Here is a 21,031-nt window from a genome sequence, read left to right on the forward strand (position 1 = left end):
AATTAAGTTTCTTAGGGTAAGCACTATAAGGGCGATGGTCTTTGATTTTCTTATTTGGTGATTACGTCAACAGTACTACTCGCACAAATTAACTTGGCACCGTTACTTTTACGTTAGGATTTAATTAACTGAACTGTTACTCAAAATATAACTTCATTTAACCCCCTTATTGGTAAACGCTAATATTATAAATAATCAATAGATAGCATCGCGAGTATCAAGGGTCCTTAAAGATTGCTTGATTTTTTTATGCAGTTAGTACATCATTATGACGTCATTACAGCGAAGTACCTAGTTAACTTAAAAGTTAACTTTTCATTTTGAAGGTTTCCTATACAAAATTAATACGTTTATGTACAATTATTTTTGAGAGCTTTCGATACTTTTGCTGAAAAGAGGTGACCCCCCCCCCCGAATAAATTGCAGTGCCAAGAAAGAAATTTCGTACCGAATTGGAATTCTGTCCAAGATAGAAGTTGACCATACTGGATATGGCGTTGACCTTCAACATGAACCGGCCCTCTTCTTCGCCCATTTTACTAAACTCATACAAAAGGCTGAAGTACTCCGTCAGGTGGCGAAGGTGCGATCGTGCTCCTGACTCCATCTAAATAAGAATGTATATATATATAAATATAAAATATAGGAGGCAAACGGATAGGAGGCTCACCTAATCTTCTCAAGAAGGCTCGCTAATGCTTTGCCGGCCTTTTAAGTTTTTAAAATTAAGTTTAAATATGAATAAATACTTACCAAAGATAACAGCATTCTTATAAACCTAGTAACACAGCTGGCTTCACCCAATTTACTGCTATCGTCGTCCTCTTCCATACCTTGGAGGTATAAAGAACTATGACTAGACCTAAAACAAAAAGATATCTTCTCTTACAGATTGTTATTGGCTTCAATATATTTAAAACTTTTGTTTACGTGTTACAACAGCTTGTTTAAAACGATTTGGATTTCTTGATTAATAATTTCAAAATCAATACTTAAAAAAGTAAACAATTTGTATATGTTCTATACTTATTGGCAGAAAAATTACATTTTACTTTAAGTTAAATTTTAAGCCAATATTTTTTCCTATATACATTAAAAGGGCATAGGGCATTCATGATTAATTTTAGATACATATCCAAATATGTCTAAAATTAATAGTAAAATAAATTACAGACATTTAAGTCCTACAGTTTGGTTTGGGGCTAATCATTACCTTAAGCGTTGTATGACGTGCATACATAGTCTCTGGAACATTTGCCGGACCATTTGATTTGGACATTTTATTAACACCTGAAACAAAAGCATTTACCATTAATAATAAAATTCCGAAAAAACACACACATTTACACACCTTGACACACACATCACCACATAACTCATAATTTTGTTCCTGGCATTTTTTTTAATTTAAATATTATCTTAAAAAGGTGGGGATTAATAAACTTTTAAATAAAGTAAATAAATAATTAATGATTTTCAAACATTTGACATAGAACAAGTTTTTAGGTTATGATAAAAGATTTCAAAATAAAATTATTATACAATATACATAATATGAATTATTCTTAAACACAATAGTGATTTACCTGCATTGGCCACCATGTATCGTCCGCCATGTGGCCTAAGAACCATTCAGACGCAGCTGATGACGCGTTGAATTGTTTTGTGACTAGTTCCACCCATGACACCATCGTTGGCTGTAAGAATATTATATATATCGATCAAATTAAAAACAAATCTGGGATTATGTTTCTTCTCTCTCTCTCTCTCTCTCTCAACACAATACTCATACTCTGATTTTTAATTCCGTAGAATTCTGACATTTCATAAGAGTTGCTACTAAAACAGTTCTCAAAAAAGTGCAATATTAAAAAATGCAACGTATTTTTTATGTTTTACCTGCAAAAAGGAAATTCTTAATATTTACTCAAGTGACCTAATACAAAAATAACAATAGCCTAATCCGATTTTGACTGTTAATTGCCGCGCTTCTAATTTTTTTTATAGCTTTTAATATACCGTTCATTGCATCATTCAGATCCAAGAAATGTCGAGCGTGTGAGAGGCGTTAGCACGTCAACTTCATCGACAGGGAATAAAATTTTCAGGGAAAAAAATTAAAAGAGCGCACCGATCGCGTAGCCGATGGATATGGGGCTCAATGCGTGAAGACTACGCTAGCGTTGGTTATGTTCAATCGGTCAGACCCTATACAGTTTCACTATGTCTAGGAGACATGTGACTTCTTTTATTTAGAAGAATAAAGAACTACGAGATTGGTGTGACCCCACATTATACAGAAGCTGCACGCTTCTATGTGTGCGTTACGTATACGCGTCTTGGTCGTAGCAATATTTACGCCAACGTGTACGGTTATTATAGGTAAACTTTAATTATATCTAAAGTGAATGACAGTTGACGTCTAATGCTTGTGAAATGACAAAATGTATGTTTTTTCATAGGACAAGGGAAACGGAAAGAATACTCGACTGACCTTAAATGATACCGCCCATATGTCAGAAGGCTCGCGAGTGCGTTGCCGGTTGTTCTCATGTCTTGCTCAAAAGAGTAATACAGATAATTAATATAAGAAGAAAAATACCTTTTCCTTAGCATGTATGAATGTTTCAATGAAGAATGAAGTGGACAATCGCGCAGCCACTTCGGTGATCTCCGGTCTCAGTGTGAGCAGCGATTGGGGCACGGAACTACACATCTGGCCCATAAACCTGAAAAAATCACGAAATAAATAAAATTATATAATTAGTTAAAGAGATATGCGTAAATTACAAATATTAATAATTTTGATAGATTTTCCAATTTTTTGATCTATTTTTTTGTGGTCACTTGTTCAATTTTTTCTCTTGCTAGCCTGGTTATGTTCTTACATATTTGATTTGTATGTGTGTAAAATTTGTAATGTGATATTTTCTTGTATAGTTTTAAGCATACACGTTGTTTTAGAACTTATAAGTAAATACAAATTAAATCAATGCATAAAGTTAATATCTGTAGTCAACGTTAAAGGGCGTAAAATTTCAAAACTCACGTGAAATATGAATGTTGGAATATGTTTTTGTCATGTAGAAACTGCATGTTGTCATCCCATATCCAGTTCAGCAATTCCGGAGGAAGGTGGATTTCCGGGGCTGCGTCACTGTTCCGCCGTTCCATGGTTGAGGTGGGACTTTCTTCTGCGGTCGATGACTACAATGGAAAAGTTTAATAATAATAATAATATTTATTTCTTCTCTCACATATACATACAAGGTTACAATGTTTAAAACTAAGATGATAACATTTGAATGTGTATGTGAGAGACTGGTCTCTGTAACAGGACTAAGGAGACCTGAGTGACAGATAGCCAGCCTCTCCACCACCGGACCGGAACACGTACAATAGGTCATTGTATATACATTGTATATATACAATAGAAGAAAAAAGTAAACGCTAAAAGAAAAACAATTTTTCACATTAATTGCAAGAATCAATTAAATCTCCAAAAATATTATAATGAGGAATATTTGTTATTGTTTTGATTGAACAAAATTTTAAATTACTTAACACATTTTATTTTTCCAAACTAGATAAGGATACCCGCTGACTAATATCTTATATAACCTGTACTATGTACGTTTAAGATACCAAGGTGTTAATAAATAAAAAAAACATTTTGTATTGGACAGTAAAAAGTCAAACCGTTTACCATAAATATATAGACCTAAAAATTAAAAAAATGTGAGCTGTCACGGGACGCCTGGCAGATGTGAAACATCGAAATTATTCTGTAAAAGAAATATGCAGAAAAGAACAGATTGTGATAGGAACTAAATATGTCATAATGATAAAATCAAATATTACGATTTTTTTCCAGATAACGATGACTATTTGTTGAATAAACATTATTTTCATTAAATATTTTTAATGTGAAATTTACTACTGCATTTAGACTGTATATCATATAGCGTGGCGAAGCGTCGCCACGGCATGCGTCGCCACGCCAGAAATCGGTTTTACGTGCGGCTATAGATGTTTCACATCAAAAAATTACAAACCTGTGCTTCTTCCTGCTGCCCGGAATCGGATCCGCGCTGATTCCGCGGCGGACTCAATTCGTAGAACAACATATAGGCGCTATTCGTCTTTTCAAATGAGAAATCCATAAATTTATCCGTAACGGAGTCATATGTTTTGCTCTGAAATAAAAAAAATATAGTTAATAGTTTACGTGCTGTTTTAAGCAATATATCTTTCTGGGGGTCTAGTCAAGACGGCTTAACAGTAGTGTATGTAGAAAATGACAGCTAGTAGTTGGTACCAACTGTCGACACTAGCTGTCATTTTCATACAAATTTAGTTTTCGACTCTACATATTCTACATACACTTCTGTTACACTGTCTTGACTAGATCCCCTGTATTAACATACAAGAATATATAAACAAAGTAAAACAATTTTGGCAAATTACACGTTTTTGTTTGATTAGATTTGACATTAAGAATACTTTTTCTTAAAATTTGGGTTTGAAAGAAACACAACGTACCCAGAAATATACATAATTTATGTATTCTTTTTGCATTGGAATTGAATATTATTTTTTTTTAAAAGAACCCAGTAAATTGTTTAAAAACTGCTAAAATTAAACGTAATTATAATTTACCGTCATTTCCCCTCCGAAGCATTCCGCCGCTATATGGGCGGGGTCGAAAGGTTTGACTTCCGCATCGTTGAATAACAGCCAACGATCGTGCGTTCGTTCGCGATCGCGTATGAATGAGTAATAATGGCCGCCATCTGCTGTACCCGTGTGGACCGTTACACCGATCAATTCGTATCTAAAAAGTTAGTAAATATTTACTATCACAGAAAGACCTAAAAGTTTATTTCGGAAAATCAAACAGTCGATGGGGTAACATAGCCAAGTGTAATGTTGTTATGTACAAACGGTAGGCTAGGCAGTAAGGAGAAACGAAGTTCACGGGCGCAGCTAGTTTATATAAATTAAGATGTCTTACTCACTCATAATGTTCTTCTTCAAAACTGTCATCGCTATCTGTTACAGGGCTGCTTTCGCCATCTTTTCTTAGTTCAGCCGATTTTCTTTTCTCTTCTGAAAATTCACACCACATAAATTCTATTTTAGAAAGTTGTTATAAACATGAGTCAAAATTCAAAAGGCCGTGGTGGGATTAAAAATAACAGACAGCTTATAATTAAACTATACTCTATAAAGCTGGCAACGCACTCACCAACCTCAACGCCACTGAGAGTGCCCATGGGCGGTTGACATCACTTAACATCACGTGAGCCTCCAGTCTGTTTAGGGAAAACCTAAACACACTGGAGGCTTGAATGCTTTATAAACAATAATAATAATAATTAAGCCTCATATATTTCTTGAAAATTTTACAAATTGTACACCCAAAAAAAATCACACAAACACACTTCTGTGCATAATTTACCGATAAGTTTGAGGCATGCTAAATTAACTCGCTATACTTTGAAGAATGAACCAAACGTCGACAATAACACTAATAAAAGTTCAAATGTGATTTAAAATTAGTTTATCTTTTTGACTTAATTAAAAAATGGTATAACTTACCCTGGTATTGCGCTGGCATCAAATGTTTCTCTACGTAGCCAGACATATCCAATCTCATTGGGAATGAGAAATGCGTGTTTACTTTCTCCTTCAACATCGTGAGCATATTGAACGTATACCGCATCGTGTTAAAACACAATATACGCGGCAGTTTTTTGAAGCACGCTCTACAAATACAAAACAATATTTCAGATGTAACGTATTTCTTTCTTTTTGTCACGTGACCTATAACAACTCGTTTTGCGCCAGTCTGTCGCAACGCTAATATCTCTGACCCACCAAATACACGAAAAGCCATAGTGGCAAGTATGCGTGACACGTCGTTTAACAACCATACTATGTGTAAAGTAAAAAAAATCAGTGGCGCTACAACCTCTTTAGGTCTTGGCCTCAAATTTCTAAATCTGTTTCATGATCATTTATAAATCTAATAGTCAAGTAGGTGATCAGCCTCCAGTGCCTGACACACGTCGTCGACTTTTTGGATCTAAGACATGTCGGTTTCCTCACGATGTTTTCCTTCACCGTTCGAGCAAATGTTAAATGCGCACATAGAAAGAAACTCCATTGGTGCACAGCCGGGGAACGAACCAACGACCTCAAGTATGAGAGTCGCATGCTGAAGCCACTAGGCCAACAACTTGAATATCCATAAATGCAACTTAAAATACTCCTTGTATTTTTAAGTTGCATTTATTTTATCACAATAATATTTGTCAATTATTTAAAACGCAACTGATGTTTTGCCGAATGGTGAATAATATTATTTATTATAATATAACTTTCTCTAGTTTTTCGGCTATAAAGAAACTGCTTAGATTTAGAAACGTAAAAATATAGACTCACCGCTTTTCGGCACGAACTTTGTTCGAACAATGCGAGCACGTATAACAGTTGTCCCCTTCCAGAGTATCTTTGACCGTGACTTCGTCCAGACTTTGATGTAAATTTCGCATATCTGCTACCTGACATCGCACTGTGTAGAACTCTTCCAATGTTCGGGATACATGGGGACAGTCCTGTAAAGTATTATTATTAAAAACTTTCTAAAATATGCACAAACAGAATCTAGTTTTTCTGAGGGAATCAAAGTCAAAGACAAAAATCATTTATTCATACAGGTAAACGTATGAATGTAAATTTTTTTTATTGTGAATTTACATTTACTGCCAGTTCTCAAATCAAGGGCGTAGAACGGAAGAGAAAAACTGGCAAAAAAACTCTCACTATTTTTAATCGGCTATTTTATAAAATAAATTATAATAAAGATTTAAATCAAATAACTTTGAGGGTTAGTGTGTTGTATTTATAGATATCGTGATGGCTAAATTCGGCGATATTTTTCTTATTATAAATTTAATATATATTGTAACAAAACTTTTGATGCAGTTTGTATTTTTTTGGGGCTATTCAGTACAAATACACCAGAAGAAATCGTTTGTTTTGAAAATGGTTTGTTGATTTAAATTGGTTTATTATATTTATGAAAAAAAATCTGAATTATAAATATTTTTAGCCTCTAATATAAGATTTATTTAGATATAACAGGCAACACTTACCAAAGACACAACATTATTACTGAGTACTCCACAGAATAAAGTCTTGACGAGTTTCTTAAGCTCTGGGGTCATTTCTTCAAGTTTCGATACAAGGTCAATAAAGAATTCAGCCATATCTTTCTGTTCACCCGTGTTCAGAGGCTGATGATCCATTTGATAAACTTTGCAAAAACTTCTCGGATTGTATGCTTTTCGCTCGCTTTCCTGTTAATTTCAACCAACCAATTATTATTGTTATTTTCCACCTCACCAAAGAGTAGAGGAAATATTTAAAGACGCGGGAAGACTGACGTCAACAATCTAGGTTTTTCTTTGAAACATTGTCGTTTGTTTAATGTTAAATTTCAGATTTCATTAAATTTGTCTATTAATACACTTCGTCATGTTTTCCGTTTTATATATAATGTTTATCAATGTAATCTATTTCGACTTTATAGGTATATTGTCGGAGTGTATATATACATATACATATAAATAAATATACTTCAATTCACAATGATGTTTTATGAAATATAGCAATAATTTTTCTGCTTAGCTCGATTTGGTACATACTCTCTTGAAAAAAAAAAATCGACTTTTGGGTAAAGTTGACATTTTCACAACATTTTGATCTAATTATTGATAGGCGAGATAGGCGTTTGATAATATGTCATGTTCACTTACAGCAAAAACACTCAGTTGCAAGAAAACCCTGGCTTCTGCATTCTGAATTCTGGTACAATATCATAGACAAAATAAGGCATGTATAAGACTAGGCTATTTACTGGCCTGCCATTGAAAATCATTTCTTGATTTTAATTTTTTTTAAACCTCCAATAATCAAATTATTCTCACCATAAGATAAGCGAACATCCGCTGCATCTCGTGCAACGTACTCGCATGACGGCTGTTCGCGGGATCCGCCCCCAAAATGGCGGCACGGGCATGCGGCATCATAAACAAGTGCTGCATACAAGATGCCATGTAGCAAGTGGCACCGAGGTTTGTTAAGCCCACGTAGCCACACTCCGAGCGGGACTCTTCAGCCGGCCAGTAGTCCCACGGGTAGGATGACGAAGGGCCTGAAATATTCAAGCTCCCTTATAGAAAGCCCCCAGAAGCTCGTATAATATAAGCTCTAGGCGACGTATCATGAACGGACGTTTCGGGTCATACTACACTCACAAATGAACTTGGCATCTGATTTGGCGATAATGACACTTGGCGAAGTGCCTAGTAAAATTCTGTGTTACTAATAAAGGAAAAATAACAAGGGATGCAACGGGCTTATAAGCGATCTCACCTAGACAACCCTAGTAACAAAAAAACTGAAAAATTAATAAAAATGATGAGTGCAAGGAGTGCATAACTAAATTTTAGATGATATTTTTTATAAAAAGACATGGAATTCTAAATGAATTCCATTAAACATAACTCACCAGGTTTGTGGTGATCCATGAGTTTCTGATACAGCACCATATAGTTATCAGGAGCACCTCGTACTAATTCGACCAGCAGGTCATAGGCCGCCGCACGCGATTTTTGGGACTTGCATTTAGGCAAATTTCGTTGAGTTGGGTTTGGAACGTCGAATAAAAACCCAAATATCTAAAAAATATTATGTATTTGGTATATGTATGTTGAATTACTATACTCTACTTTTTCATTCCGTAGAATTCTGACATTTCATAAATTGCTACTAAAAATTTACCCATTTGAGGGTAATTCCCATCCACAAAAAGGTAAATCTAAATAACTACTCAGTCAAGTGACTTCAAACACAAAATAAAAAATATTTCAATATCAAACAATATCTCCAATAGACTTTAATTACTTAATTTTATTCTTTAGCTGGCATCACTGCCTTCTAATTCCAGACTTAGTAAATACTTTTTTTAAAAGCAAAATGTTATCTTTACTTGTGCGTTTTTTATTGTTTGTGATGAAAAGGGACGTAATTATCACTCGCCGTTAAATTATTTTTAATGTGGAGCACCGTACTTATCGAAATGGATACATTCACTAATAAATTGAAAAGTGTACCCGGACAAAAAGGTTTGCCATCTCTGACATGTCAAAAAATGATATGCTAATGCTGTCACAATTCTAGAGAATTAAAAATCTGAGTATAAGTAGTTTTTTAATAGAAGCTCAATTTTGTAATTAAAAAACAATTTAATTAAGCCAACTTTATAATGAGTCTTACCATTTCTAGTGTGCTAGTACCCTGTTCAGAGGTTTTAAATGTGAGAGGATGTTTCAAGAGATGCGTGAGTAGACTCAATTGGCCGTACAACCCGTCATCCGGGGTGCAAGGCTCCGATCTCTTCTCTATTAGTTCTCTTTTCTCCAAAGAGCAGCTGATCTGTTCACAAAGCTCGTTCAGATCGGGAGCACCAGTCTCTTCTGATAGGGCACCTTCTGAAATATTTCAATTTCTCTTGTTCATCCTCTATGATTTGATAAATTAAGACTTTTACGTTTAACTTCGTTTGTTGAAAGACGCTGTTAATCAGTGTTTCTGAAGCATTTGTGTATTATGCGTACCCGTACACTTAAATAATGTGTTTTAGGAAGAAATTTCTTCGAAAATAACGGAACGCAGTAAGTAGATTTTAAAATATATAATGAAAAACTGAAATTATTACTAATTATAATTAAAAAATCTCGAAAAGCCCCTCTCAAGAATCAAATTGCCCTCCTGTGATGTTGAGCCCTACGTTGGAAAACACTACTGTGAACCGAAATTGAAGAAATGCATATCTTTCTAATCTTCTATTAACACATAAAAATGTATATATTATTCATTTGTTTTCGTAATCTACAGTCGTATGTACAGTCAAAATTGTTTACGACTTCGTTTAGAACAACATACCGATTATATTGACCAAAATCAAAGATCCCGACTGCATTCTATTGTATTAGGTACTTAATAACAACATGATCGGCTGTTATCGGTTTTTACGACCAAATATGAGTAGTCCCTTTGTCGTTAACAAGATTTTGACTGTATATTTATTACAGTATATTAAAATTTACTATGCTTAAGATCATCTAAATTTCCTCCAGCCCCTTTAGCCCCAGTTATATGTATATTGTATATAGAAAATAGTCTTCTAAACAATTTTTAGTTTTACGATATATTTTTCAAAATGCAGTGAATAACATTAAAGAAATGCTTGTTACGGAACTAAGAAGATATTACCTTTGAAGAAATCTTCGGGCAGACCATCTATTAAGCGACAAACAAGCCAAAAGTAATCCCGACAGGCCGGTCCATACGGTTCTTTACCCTCTTCCGCGTGATGGTGGACAACCTTAAAAAAATATTGAACATATCAATATTAAACTGCTGCTTTCAAAACCGTTGAGAAATTATTCACAATGTAATTGATAACTTACCTCGTGATGATGATGATGGGGTTGATGATGAGGTCTCATGTCAGCAGCTCGCGGCAGGTGCTGGAGTAGCAATTGCAGCAGTGGAGCCAGTACTGCGACTTCGCCTCCTGCGCATAGCCTGTACAGTGCGCTGCCCGCTTCGCGTCGCACCTATTTAATTCATTTTCATTTCATTTATTCTTAAATCCACGTCTCGAACAAAATTCTATGACAGTCATATAAAACCAAAGTCAACATAACTTTATATAGGTAAGTACACATATGAACGTCAAAAAATAAGTTTAATCTACATTTACAGTATGTAATTGACATAGAAGTTTCACTTCTAACATGTGTACTTTGTACGTACGCACTTTGTCTTTGTGTGTTGTGTATCTTTTATAATAGGTGCAATATATTAATTATACGTATATAAATGTTTCTCTGTAAATCTTTGAAAAAGATATAACACTAATTAAGATTCTATTACCATTATTTAACTGTTGATACACAATTTAATATTAAAATAATAAGCCCATACTGCCCAGTACCTACATCGTTTGCTTATATGCTTAACATGAAGCATAGCATACAAATTTTAGTCCTAAGGATGTGGAAAAAATTTGTTCGGAGCCAAAAATTAAGGTAAAAAATAAAAATAATTGGCAAAAATATAATCAGCAGTCCAGCATAACCCGAGCAAAACAAAAAGAAGAGTGATCAAATGTGACGATCGGTCGAGTTAAAATATTGTTTTAGATTTTGGCCCCTATTTACTCTTTCATGGACATAATTTAAAATGCTTCGATTATCAACAAACACATGCAAGCATATAAAAAATTATGCTTAAAATTGCGATGAATTTAGCTAACTTAGCTAAGTTTTTAAAGTTAACTCACGGCTGGATCCGCATCGTCAAGTAAGAGCCTGGGTGCGGCTTTCCTCAAAGCCCAAGCGAGAGCTGCTGCTTCGCCGCCGCCCCGCGCCCAAACCACGCACATGCGCATCGCGTGTTGTACCACCTACAAGAACTCTACTTATTCAGGAGGCATTAAACAAATACTGGGTCTAATAGTTTAATCTATTTATTACACATATAAGACAATTTATAGCAATTGTATCAAAAGATATACATGTACAAAAGTACCTATGAAGTAAAAAAAATATTATATACTAGCGACCCGCCCCGGCTTCGCACGGGTGCAATGCTGATACTAAATACACTACAGAAAAACTGTGAACGTTGTATATAAAAATATGGGGATATCCATAAGAGATAGACATATACCATCACGGACTTTTCTGTAGACCTTTTCAATGTGCACAATACTTAGTAAATTATTTTGATAAAACTAGCCTGCAATGTAAGCGGAAAAAATGTAATTATTTACGACATTACATTAGAAACCTCAAAAATACCAGTACTTCTCCACTATTTAATGGATGTTATTATACATATAAACCTTCCTCTTGAATCACTCTATCGATTTAAAAAAAAGGCATTAAAATCCGTTGCGTAGTTTCAAAGATTTAAGCATAGAAAGGGACATAGGGACAGAGAAAGCGACTTTGTTTTATACTATGTAGTGATGTTTATACAATTGTGTAAGTTGTAGGATGTTGGTATTCGCTTTGTGGTCGCAATACATTTTGAACTTGTAAAAACAAAAAAAAAATTAATTCAATTAATAAATGTATAAATTTACATGTGTTTTTACTTAAAGTTTTTAACACTAAACTTCACTAGTTAGAAATTTACAGGAAATCAATATCAGGTAAGTAGGTACTCTACCCAACACGGAAAAACATGGCAAGGGGTCTACGACACAAAAAAGTTTGGGGAACTCTGTTCTAGAGAAATATAAATTATTTTACATATTTTCTATTTGTGTGCATATTTAGTATGTGTGTTTGTTTACCTGAGCCCGTCCCCAAAATCCAGTCTTATAAGTGATAGGTTCTTTAGCAGTGGCTGCCTCACAGAGAATTGATATCAGTCGATCTGTAGTTTCTTCGACGCTCATTAATGCAAGTAATGCCTAGAAAAGATTAATATAAAATTTTAACTCCAAAAAATTAATACAAAAATATTTTTTTATTCAAATATATTTTGTTTTATATTTCTGCCTTAAATTCTGAAATTTTAAACAGAATTAAGATGCCAGTATGAAAGCTTAATTTAAAACATTTTCCTAACTAACGTATAGTTAGATATTGTGCGAAATAAATATTTATTAAAACTGAAACATGTAGAAATATATCTGCCCCATACCCCAAAAGGTCAAATAATCTTACTGGATGAAGTTTAGGCGTTTGTCCCGCCTCCGAACACGGTAATGTCCCGATACGGCACAGTAGTTGTAACAACAGCGCCAAACAATCCTGTCTCCATTCGCTGTCATCGTTACGTTGAAGAACACCTAAACATATTTAAGTGTTTTAAAATGTAATATTGGGGAAGCAATTTTTCTTCGAATGAAACTTCTTTAGGTAAAATTTTTACGGAACGTCACGAAGATGTGCAGCGTTTTTGTCGAAGAAAAGGGATAGAGAGAGTGAGAGAAAGTGAGAAAGGATGATCGAGATAAAATACACGCATTGGTTGATGTATTCGTTAAGTAGTTATATATTAGAAATTTAGATAGCAATTCTGTCGCATAACATCTTGTCCAGTAAACTCAGAATTTTTATTTATTTATTTTATCATTGGCACGTATACAGTGTAAATATAGATATACAAATACATGGAGTGATTATACTGGGCTTTTACATTAATTATTAATTGACATAGAAGTTTCACTTCTGACATGTGTACTTTGTACGCACCTAACTTTTTTATATGGAACAAGGGGCAAACTGGCAAGAGGCTCAGCTGATGTTAAGTGATACCGCCGCCCATGGACACTATCAATGCCAGAGGGCTCGAGGCACCTAACATCAGGTGAGCCTCCTGCCGGTTTGCCCCCTGTTCTATAAAAAAAATCAGAACAACTCACCAGTCATCATAATATCATACAGCAGTCTCAAACCACCCTTCTTAATAAATACTTCGTTCCAATTGTCCGCAGTCTTCTCATCAGTTTTCTCAGCATTAATCCCAGATGTTTCCTTCACATTTGGACTGCCATTGTTTGAACTCAATTTGTCAATAATATGGAGGGAGTACATAAGTTTCTGGGGACTTGTCGGGTCCAGTAATTCTGGCAACTTGTTTTCAGTGGGATTCTGAAACGCTTCCAACAGAGTGGGATTGAGAGGCACCGCTTGGAGAATATCCCAGACCCGACGAGACAGCAATTGGGCTTTTGTATGAGCCATTAGTTCCTGAAAACATACGGACAAATAACGGACTTTGAGATCGTGCCGTACAAACACGTACACGTTCACGTTTCGACGTTTAAGCTACGATCAAAATCATCATTTTTAGGAAATTACTGGGTAGCTGCTGCTGACAGCTAATTTATCTTTAATACATAGACATACTGAATTTTAATATATAAACATATTATATTTATATATTAAAATTCAGACGTTACAAATAATTTTGCCAGTTTGGCTTTAATTTGTAACATTTCGCAAGCGTAATAAAACAGTGACAATAAAGTTGAACTGGTATAGGATGATCACCTACTTGCCTTTTAGATTAACAAATAATCATAAAACAGATACAGTAATCTGAGGCCCGGACCTAAGAAGGTTGGAGCGCTACTGATTTTTTTTATATCCTTGAGAATATAATCCAGGACATCTAGGTCAATTGTTGATTAATCCAAGCATTTCTCAAAACATGGTCACAATAGCCTCACCCCATTAGTAGCCGGTTCCTTCATCTGTCCCAGCGCCTGCATCAGCGTGAAGAGCTGGTGAAAGTAAGTAGGATCCAGCAATAGGTGTGTGGGAAGCCGCGCACGCGCCGGTGCCGGTTGGGCGGAAGGCCACTCCGCCCATGCCCCGCGACTGCCCACGCCCACAGATACGAAAACTAGCTGTAACATTGAAAATTATACCAACTTTTAAAAGAGATACAATATAAAAACTGATAATTAATTATTAATATTGAGATTTTAATATTTAATATTCTATGAAATTAACTTTAATGATTTATTTTATATCAATGGATAGTATAATTAGAGTACTTACATGTATAAGAATAAAAAATAAACTATATAACTTTTAAATATTCACCTGATTGTCTTTGAATCCCATATCATACAAAGTACGTTCATCATAATCTATGGTCAGCTCTTGTCCTTGTGTAATCATGCGCAATGGACCATCACTTGACAAGGCGGTTACAGCATCTTCTCCTTGAATCTAGAAGGCAAAGTCAAAATCAAAAATCATTTATTCATATAGGTAACACAATGAACGTGAATGTCAAAAATAGAAATATACATTAATGAATCTAATTTTACATTTACTGCCAGTTCTCAAATCAAGGGCGTAGAACGGAAGAGAAAAGCTGGTAATAAACTCTCCGCCACTCTTTTTAATCATTTTACTTTGCAAACTAGCTGAAATCGACTCTCGGAATACGACCTCCAACTATTCAAAATTCGAGTGTACTCCTCCCTGAAAAAGCCGGCAACGCACTCTCTAAAATTGGGTGTCCATGGTGCATTGACTACCCGTTATGGGCGTCTCGTATTATACAAAATCTTTTGACACCCTATTTTATAAAAAAATAGAATTTAGGAATTATGTTGAAATAGAGTTCAGATTACCTGTTTCTCCCACCAGACATGAACGTGTGCTCTGAGGTGGGCTACTAGATCTGAATGGTGCAGGGTGAGTACGGCCCTAGGCCCAGCTCCTGCCGGCTGCAAAGTGACGCGTACGCTGCCTGCGCCCGTTCCGCCCCCTTCCCACGCACCCGTCTCCGCTAACGCCCAACGCCGTAAGTGGTACGCGTATCTGGTAGAGAAAATGTATTATTCCATAAAAATATAAGAGAATTTCATACAAATAGCTCACAGATAACGTATAGAATTCTATATACATATATTCTATATATATATTCTATATAACTCTATATTCTTATATGTCAAAACGTTGGTAATGCCGATAAATCGACGCCTTAAATGTCAAACTGGCATTTTATTATGAATCTGTATTTTTGCATGGCTGTGGCGAAGATTTTAAAACAATATTTTATGTCGTAAATAGATATAATATTCAACTTTCTATATCATCTTTCGTATAGAAAAGTGTTCTGATGAAATCGTTTACACTTTAAATCAATTCAGAATAATAGGCCTTTAGCTAAATTTGGTGTAATCGTATAAAGAGGAAAGATTTGTATGTTTGTAACGAATTGGCTTAAAAAGTAGTTACATATTAGAACTTTAGATGGCAATTCCGTAGTGAAATTAAGTACTGGACCGATTTAAAAAAATCTTTCATCTCTGATTAATAAAGGCTATTTAAATTGCAAGAAAAAAGCATATAAATTCTAAAATTTTAAGCTATCGAAGTGTTATGTATATATTACAATAAAATGATTTATCTTCTACCTGATACCATAATCAGTTGTTGCAAGATTGTTTCATTATTAAAAAAAACTAACCTTCTCTTAAACGTATCCAAATGAGTTTTCAGCAAAAGCAGCGCCCTCTGTATGCATTGCAACGCTGCCTCTTCCGTCATATGTTCATATATATTTTGTTTGTCTGTGACTTTCTCCTCTTTTTCGCATTTGTCATCCTGGTTAGAGGTTCCTTCGCCATCTTGGCTCTTGGATATGAGTCTCTCGGCCGCCGATGACAGGTGGAACATGCATTTCGACACAAAATCATCTTCTTGCTGCAACTGCTGTCCCATGTAGTAACTGTTTAAATACTGAATAGCCCCCATTGACACGTCTGAAAAGTGAAAAGCGAATTGAAATTATTCATAATTTTTTTTCAACAAATCCCATGTTTAAAGGAATTAAATGCGTTTTAGTAGACGGCTGGTTCCACATAGTGGTGGTGCGCGGCAAAAACTTGCATTCTTCGACGGAGAAGGCTACAACTAAAAGCCTAAGCATCAGAAGGATGATCTCGCATTGGCAGTTCAAAGTATTTTCTGCGGCGCGGGAGCATGAAATATAGTCCCCTTCTCCTCTTATATATAATAGGAAGAGAGACCTATTGGTATTTAGGAAATGGGTTCAGTAAGTTCAGATGAGAACAGAGAATACTTTGATCGCGTGTTATATGTTAAGTTAAAATATTACACACGAAATTAGCAACTGTATTTATTTATTTATTTTGTACTCCTACAGCTAACACAAAATACATATAATAGCAAACAAATACACCGAGAACATGGCCACAGATGGAATACATGATACATTATATAACAAAAAGATTTACAAAAGGGAACAAACAAACAAACAACCAATTGAAACTATACCTGTACTATTTGCTCTGAGCGCGATCTTCCACAAGTGGTCCATGGCCAGCGTGTGAGGATGGTGGGGGTGATGCGGATGAGCGTCTCCAGCCCCCAAAGCCATTCGTGCCAGGTTACATAACTGCTGGTACAGGCTAAGACCCATTATGCTTATTGTCTGCAATATAAACATTTGTGAAGGTGATGATAACAATCATTTATATTTATTTTCGTCTTGATTTCTACCATATATTTCCAAACAGCTATTTATAGATCTAGAAAATAATTGTAAAAATTGCGGGCTGTACTAAATTAGAGAATTATATTCAAGATAAGAATGCTTGGAAACATGCTGGTCCTGCTCCATGGGACAATCATAGAGCCTTGACAAAATAAATTGTACCATTGAATAACATTCTACGGTTTCGATATTGGTAAATATGGTAGGTACTAACAATACAATATAGTAATTTTATGCTGGGAGTACATTGTCTTCACATATAATTATTTAATTAATGTATAAGAATATTATTAATTTTCTTTAGAAGAGTAAGTGTGGAGTCTTGCCTATTCTTCTCCACACGAAACTACCTTTTGGAAGGGGCAACTAGAATCATGTTTATTTAACATTCAAAAGTGCCATTTTAGGTGGTATATTTGGAATAAATGATTTGAAATGAATATCCATTGAATTAGGATTTTTAGAAACGGAACTGAAACTTAATTCATATTTCATGTTTTTTATAGAGAACTTTGGCACAAAATAAAATTATTTTATTACACATCAAATTAGCAATAAATATAATAAAACAAAAAACAAGCAGAATAGATGTAGAAATGTGGGTACCTCAGGATCCAACGTGGGCATCTTCTCAACGTACAAAAACCGCAGAGCATCCAGTCCCAAAGCATGTTGATCCGGTGACTTTGAGTGCGACAACAACCAAGAGTAGAGGCAGTCGGCACACTCACTCGTACCTTCAACCACCAGGCATTGCCACAATTCTTCCACTTGATCTACTGTTAACCTAGAAATTTTTTAAAATATATTTAAAGGAAAAGTTTATTTAAATGTGTAGACAAGTTTGTTAATAAGTAAACTTATCCTTGTAATTGTTTTGTATATATGTCGCAGCTTACTTAGAAGTTCAAATAACGGCCTAGCCTTAGTCTAGGCCAAGCTTCATGAAAGACAACAAGTACAGTGGAAGAGTATAGTGACAATAATAATGTGGATTTGACTCAAGAAATTTAATTTTAAAATAAATATTTTTATATCATATTTTAAAAAATTTTATTTCTACCAAATAATAACTCTATCGTACAAATGGCCTAACAAACTGAAATTGGTAAACAACAATTAAATAATGTATCGTAATACAACTTACTGGAAGTTGTGCGGCGATCCAACGGGTGAGAATATAGCGGTCAAAAAGTGCAAACGCACTGTTAACTCAGTGATGTGCGCGTAATGTTGGGCTTCGGACGTCGGTTGGGACGCATTCGCTCTTTGCTTGACGTAGTGACGGAGGTCCTCAAGGAATAGGCGCATCATACCACGCTCGCGTTCCGCCCACATCACCACCTACATAACAATATTAGGTCTGACACTCAGATTGCGACAGACGTGACACACAAACGTAAAATGAGTTTGGCTATGGTCACGTGACGGAGAGTGAGCTTATGTCAATTGTATACAAATTGGTGTTTTTTTTTATTGGACCACAAAATTAGGACAAACACATGTCAACATCAACTTACATACGAAAATATAAAAATGCGGTGCCGTCCCTAGAACATGTGGACACGACCAGCGTGTTTGCGGGGACAATTAACTAGCTGAGATTAATAGCACAATATTGTTATAAATAAATAACTATTGTGCTTCGTATACATGGTAAACATTTGTTTAGCACCAGTAGATCGTGAGGCTTGTGACTATTCGAATAGAAACTAATTTATTTAAAAATAAGTAAAAAAAATATGTATCGTCCATTTTGTTTCAACTGTCAAAGGCAAGTCAAAGATAAGGCTTTGTTGAGTTTTTTTTCAAAAGTATTTACAATTTTTTTATGAATTCGTATTCAAAATCTTATCAGTATTGTAATGGCTGTATTTTGTGATCGCTCACTAATTTAAAACAAATATTTCCTGCTTAAACAAAATAGCCATACCTGATGCATATCCAGGCCGCGTAGTTGTTGAAATGACGAAAACAACTTTGGTAGTAAACGTAGTGAGACAGCCACGGATCTGAAAAATCGCAAAAATATACTTTAACCAAACTGAAAATATTTTAGAATCCAAGGCTTTCTTTAAACATTGTCCTGTTTCGGGACACAATCTCCTATAATCTACATACAATGAATACACGTGTTAAGCTTACCGAACCCGTATTTTTTACTACAATCATATATCAAGGAAATGTCTACTTTATTGCCATGAAGGTTTTTTTTTATAGAAAAGGGGGCAAACGGGCAGGAGGCTCACCTGATGTTAAGTGATACCGCCGTTCATGGACACTCAATGCCAGAGGGCTCGCGAGTGCGTTGCCGGCCTTTTAAGAATTGGTACGCTCTTTTCTTGAAGGACCCTAAGGTAATGTATAATGCTTTGTATTGCCTAAAATCCTCAGCAGATGCCGATATTGAGCGCCGGGCCTCAACGTAAAGCCCGTTTTTGAATTTTATTTTGTATATAATATTCAAAAACGGTGTATTTTCTAAGGAAACAAAACGTGGTAAGCTGATTGGCTAAATATTAATTAAACAGACTCCGATATAGAAATCCTTACCTATGATTTGCTAGATTGTCGAGACAACCTTCTATAAACTTGATCCTAATAAATTTATCAGTGCTGAAGCACAACAGGGCACAAAGGGCCTTCTCAGCCTCCAAAGCCAGGCCTTCGCCTAGTTGTTCCTGGAACAACAAAGTGTATCAAATCATATCAATCTACCTTTTGAATCTGAAGGCATTAAGGACGTAAAGAAATATTTAACGTAAGCGTAATTTAAAAAAAAAATATTTATGTAATAATTGTTAAATGTGTTTTATGTTTATGTTTGAATGTACATTCGTTTTTGACTTTTATGTATAATGTACAGTGTAAATACTATATAACAACAAGAGTTGTCGTTAAATCGAAAGAAGAAAAATCAAAAACAGCCTAGCATTTTATTTGCTGCTGCGACCTATATATTTAATTTAACTTACGATAGCGCCGTCTTGAAGTAAGTCCCATAGAAGCGTATTCCCCGGACGACACACGTCATCCACGCTGAAGGGCAGCGCCCCACCGGAGACTACGCCCCCCATTCCCAGAGCACCCGCTACCAGCCCACTCACTTGATACTCTGGCATACACTGAGCCTGCAATTTTTCATATTCATGTTATCATTTCTTAAATATCACAAAATCGATAAAGAAGTATTTAGTATTTAGAATTTATCCGAAAATAGATTAATAGTTACTGGAGTTATGTATCTATGTACTATATATGTTTAGTTTATTTACATATAAACCTTTTAGGTAAAAATGATTTACACTTGAAGTAAATATCGAACCCTTTACTTTTTATCACACTCATAAGTTGTAATTCGACAATGTTGTTTTTTTATAGAACAGGGGCCAAACGGGCAGGAGGCTCTGATTAAGTGATACCGACGCCCATGGGCACAGGCAATGCCAGAGGGCGAGTGCGTTGCCAGCCTTTTAAGAATTGATACGCTGTTTTCTTGCAAAAATGTTTCCGATAATGTCCAATAACATAAGTGTAACTTAGATTTGTGTGTTAGGATGGGGATTGAATTATGCGTTATTGTTAATATTATTTTCGACTTTCCGATACTCTACATCACATAAATGACACACACACACACACAGATAAATATAACAGTACGTATGTTCAACATAATGTGTATTAACATTTATTGTATGTGATTCAATAATTTAATTACCTGTGCGGCGAGTCTCGCCAATTCCTCCTCACATGCGGAATCGTCTTCGTCCAGGTCGGGCAAGCGATGGGAATGCGGAGACACGGCAGAAGAGGCACTGCCTTCCTCCTCAGAGCGTTTGTAGCTTTCCATCAGACGTAGTTCCATCAGTCTCCTTGGTACAACCGTTTTATTAAC

At 35.2% G+C, this 21,031-nt stretch overlaps 1 protein-coding gene across 3 annotated transcripts in view; it reads right to left on the bottom strand.

The window, feature by feature from the left end:
• Positions 1 to 21,031, bottom strand: part of LOC110993093 (ubiquitin carboxyl-terminal hydrolase puf) — a 38,719-nt gene that overhangs the window by 11,476 nt on the left and 6,212 nt on the right. For 2 of the 3 annotated variants that reach the window (XM_022259188.2, XM_022259186.2), the window contains exons 11-42: positions 20,855 to 21,008; positions 20,112 to 20,267; positions 19,690 to 19,817; positions 19,070 to 19,148; positions 18,284 to 18,480; positions 17,743 to 17,923; positions 16,917 to 17,073; positions 16,087 to 16,381; positions 15,245 to 15,434; positions 14,706 to 14,834; positions 14,327 to 14,506; positions 13,517 to 13,844; positions 12,816 to 12,940; positions 12,440 to 12,559; positions 11,420 to 11,542; positions 10,542 to 10,691; positions 10,345 to 10,456; positions 9,346 to 9,560; positions 8,579 to 8,747; positions 7,995 to 8,221; positions 7,161 to 7,364; positions 6,448 to 6,620; positions 5,602 to 5,768; positions 5,019 to 5,109; positions 4,660 to 4,834; positions 4,056 to 4,196; positions 3,050 to 3,207; positions 2,603 to 2,729; positions 1,587 to 1,697; positions 1,214 to 1,290; positions 754 to 862; positions 449 to 607 (exon numbers count right to left, since the gene is read on the bottom strand). In XM_022259188.2, the coding sequence (XP_022114880.2) occupies positions 449 to 607; positions 754 to 862; positions 1,214 to 1,290; positions 1,587 to 1,697; positions 2,603 to 2,729; positions 3,050 to 3,207; positions 4,056 to 4,196; positions 4,660 to 4,834; positions 5,019 to 5,109; positions 5,602 to 5,768; positions 6,448 to 6,620; positions 7,161 to 7,364; positions 7,995 to 8,221; positions 8,579 to 8,747; positions 9,346 to 9,560; positions 10,345 to 10,456; positions 10,542 to 10,691; positions 11,420 to 11,542; positions 12,440 to 12,559; positions 12,816 to 12,940; positions 13,517 to 13,844; positions 14,327 to 14,506; positions 14,706 to 14,834; positions 15,245 to 15,434; positions 16,087 to 16,381; positions 16,917 to 17,073; positions 17,743 to 17,923; positions 18,284 to 18,480; positions 19,070 to 19,148; positions 19,690 to 19,817; positions 20,112 to 20,267; positions 20,855 to 21,008 (5,107 nt within the window). The remainder of the gene's footprint in view (positions 1 to 448; positions 608 to 753; positions 863 to 1,213; positions 1,291 to 1,586; positions 1,698 to 2,602; positions 2,730 to 3,049; positions 3,208 to 4,055; positions 4,197 to 4,659; positions 4,835 to 5,018; positions 5,110 to 5,601; positions 5,769 to 6,447; positions 6,621 to 7,160; positions 7,365 to 7,994; positions 8,222 to 8,578; positions 8,748 to 9,345; positions 9,561 to 10,344; positions 10,457 to 10,541; positions 10,692 to 11,419; positions 11,543 to 12,439; positions 12,560 to 12,815; positions 12,941 to 13,516; positions 13,845 to 14,326; positions 14,507 to 14,705; positions 14,835 to 15,244; positions 15,435 to 16,086; positions 16,382 to 16,916; positions 17,074 to 17,742; positions 17,924 to 18,283; positions 18,481 to 19,069; positions 19,149 to 19,689; positions 19,818 to 20,111; positions 20,268 to 20,854; positions 21,009 to 21,031) is intronic. The other variant, XM_022259187.2, reaches the window with a different exon arrangement.

The sequence above is a fragment of the Pieris rapae genome, chromosome 1, assembly GCF_905147795.1.
Source record: "Pieris rapae chromosome 1, ilPieRapa1.1, whole genome shotgun sequence".
NCBI lineage: Eukaryota > Metazoa > Arthropoda > Insecta > Lepidoptera > Pieridae > Pieris > Pieris rapae.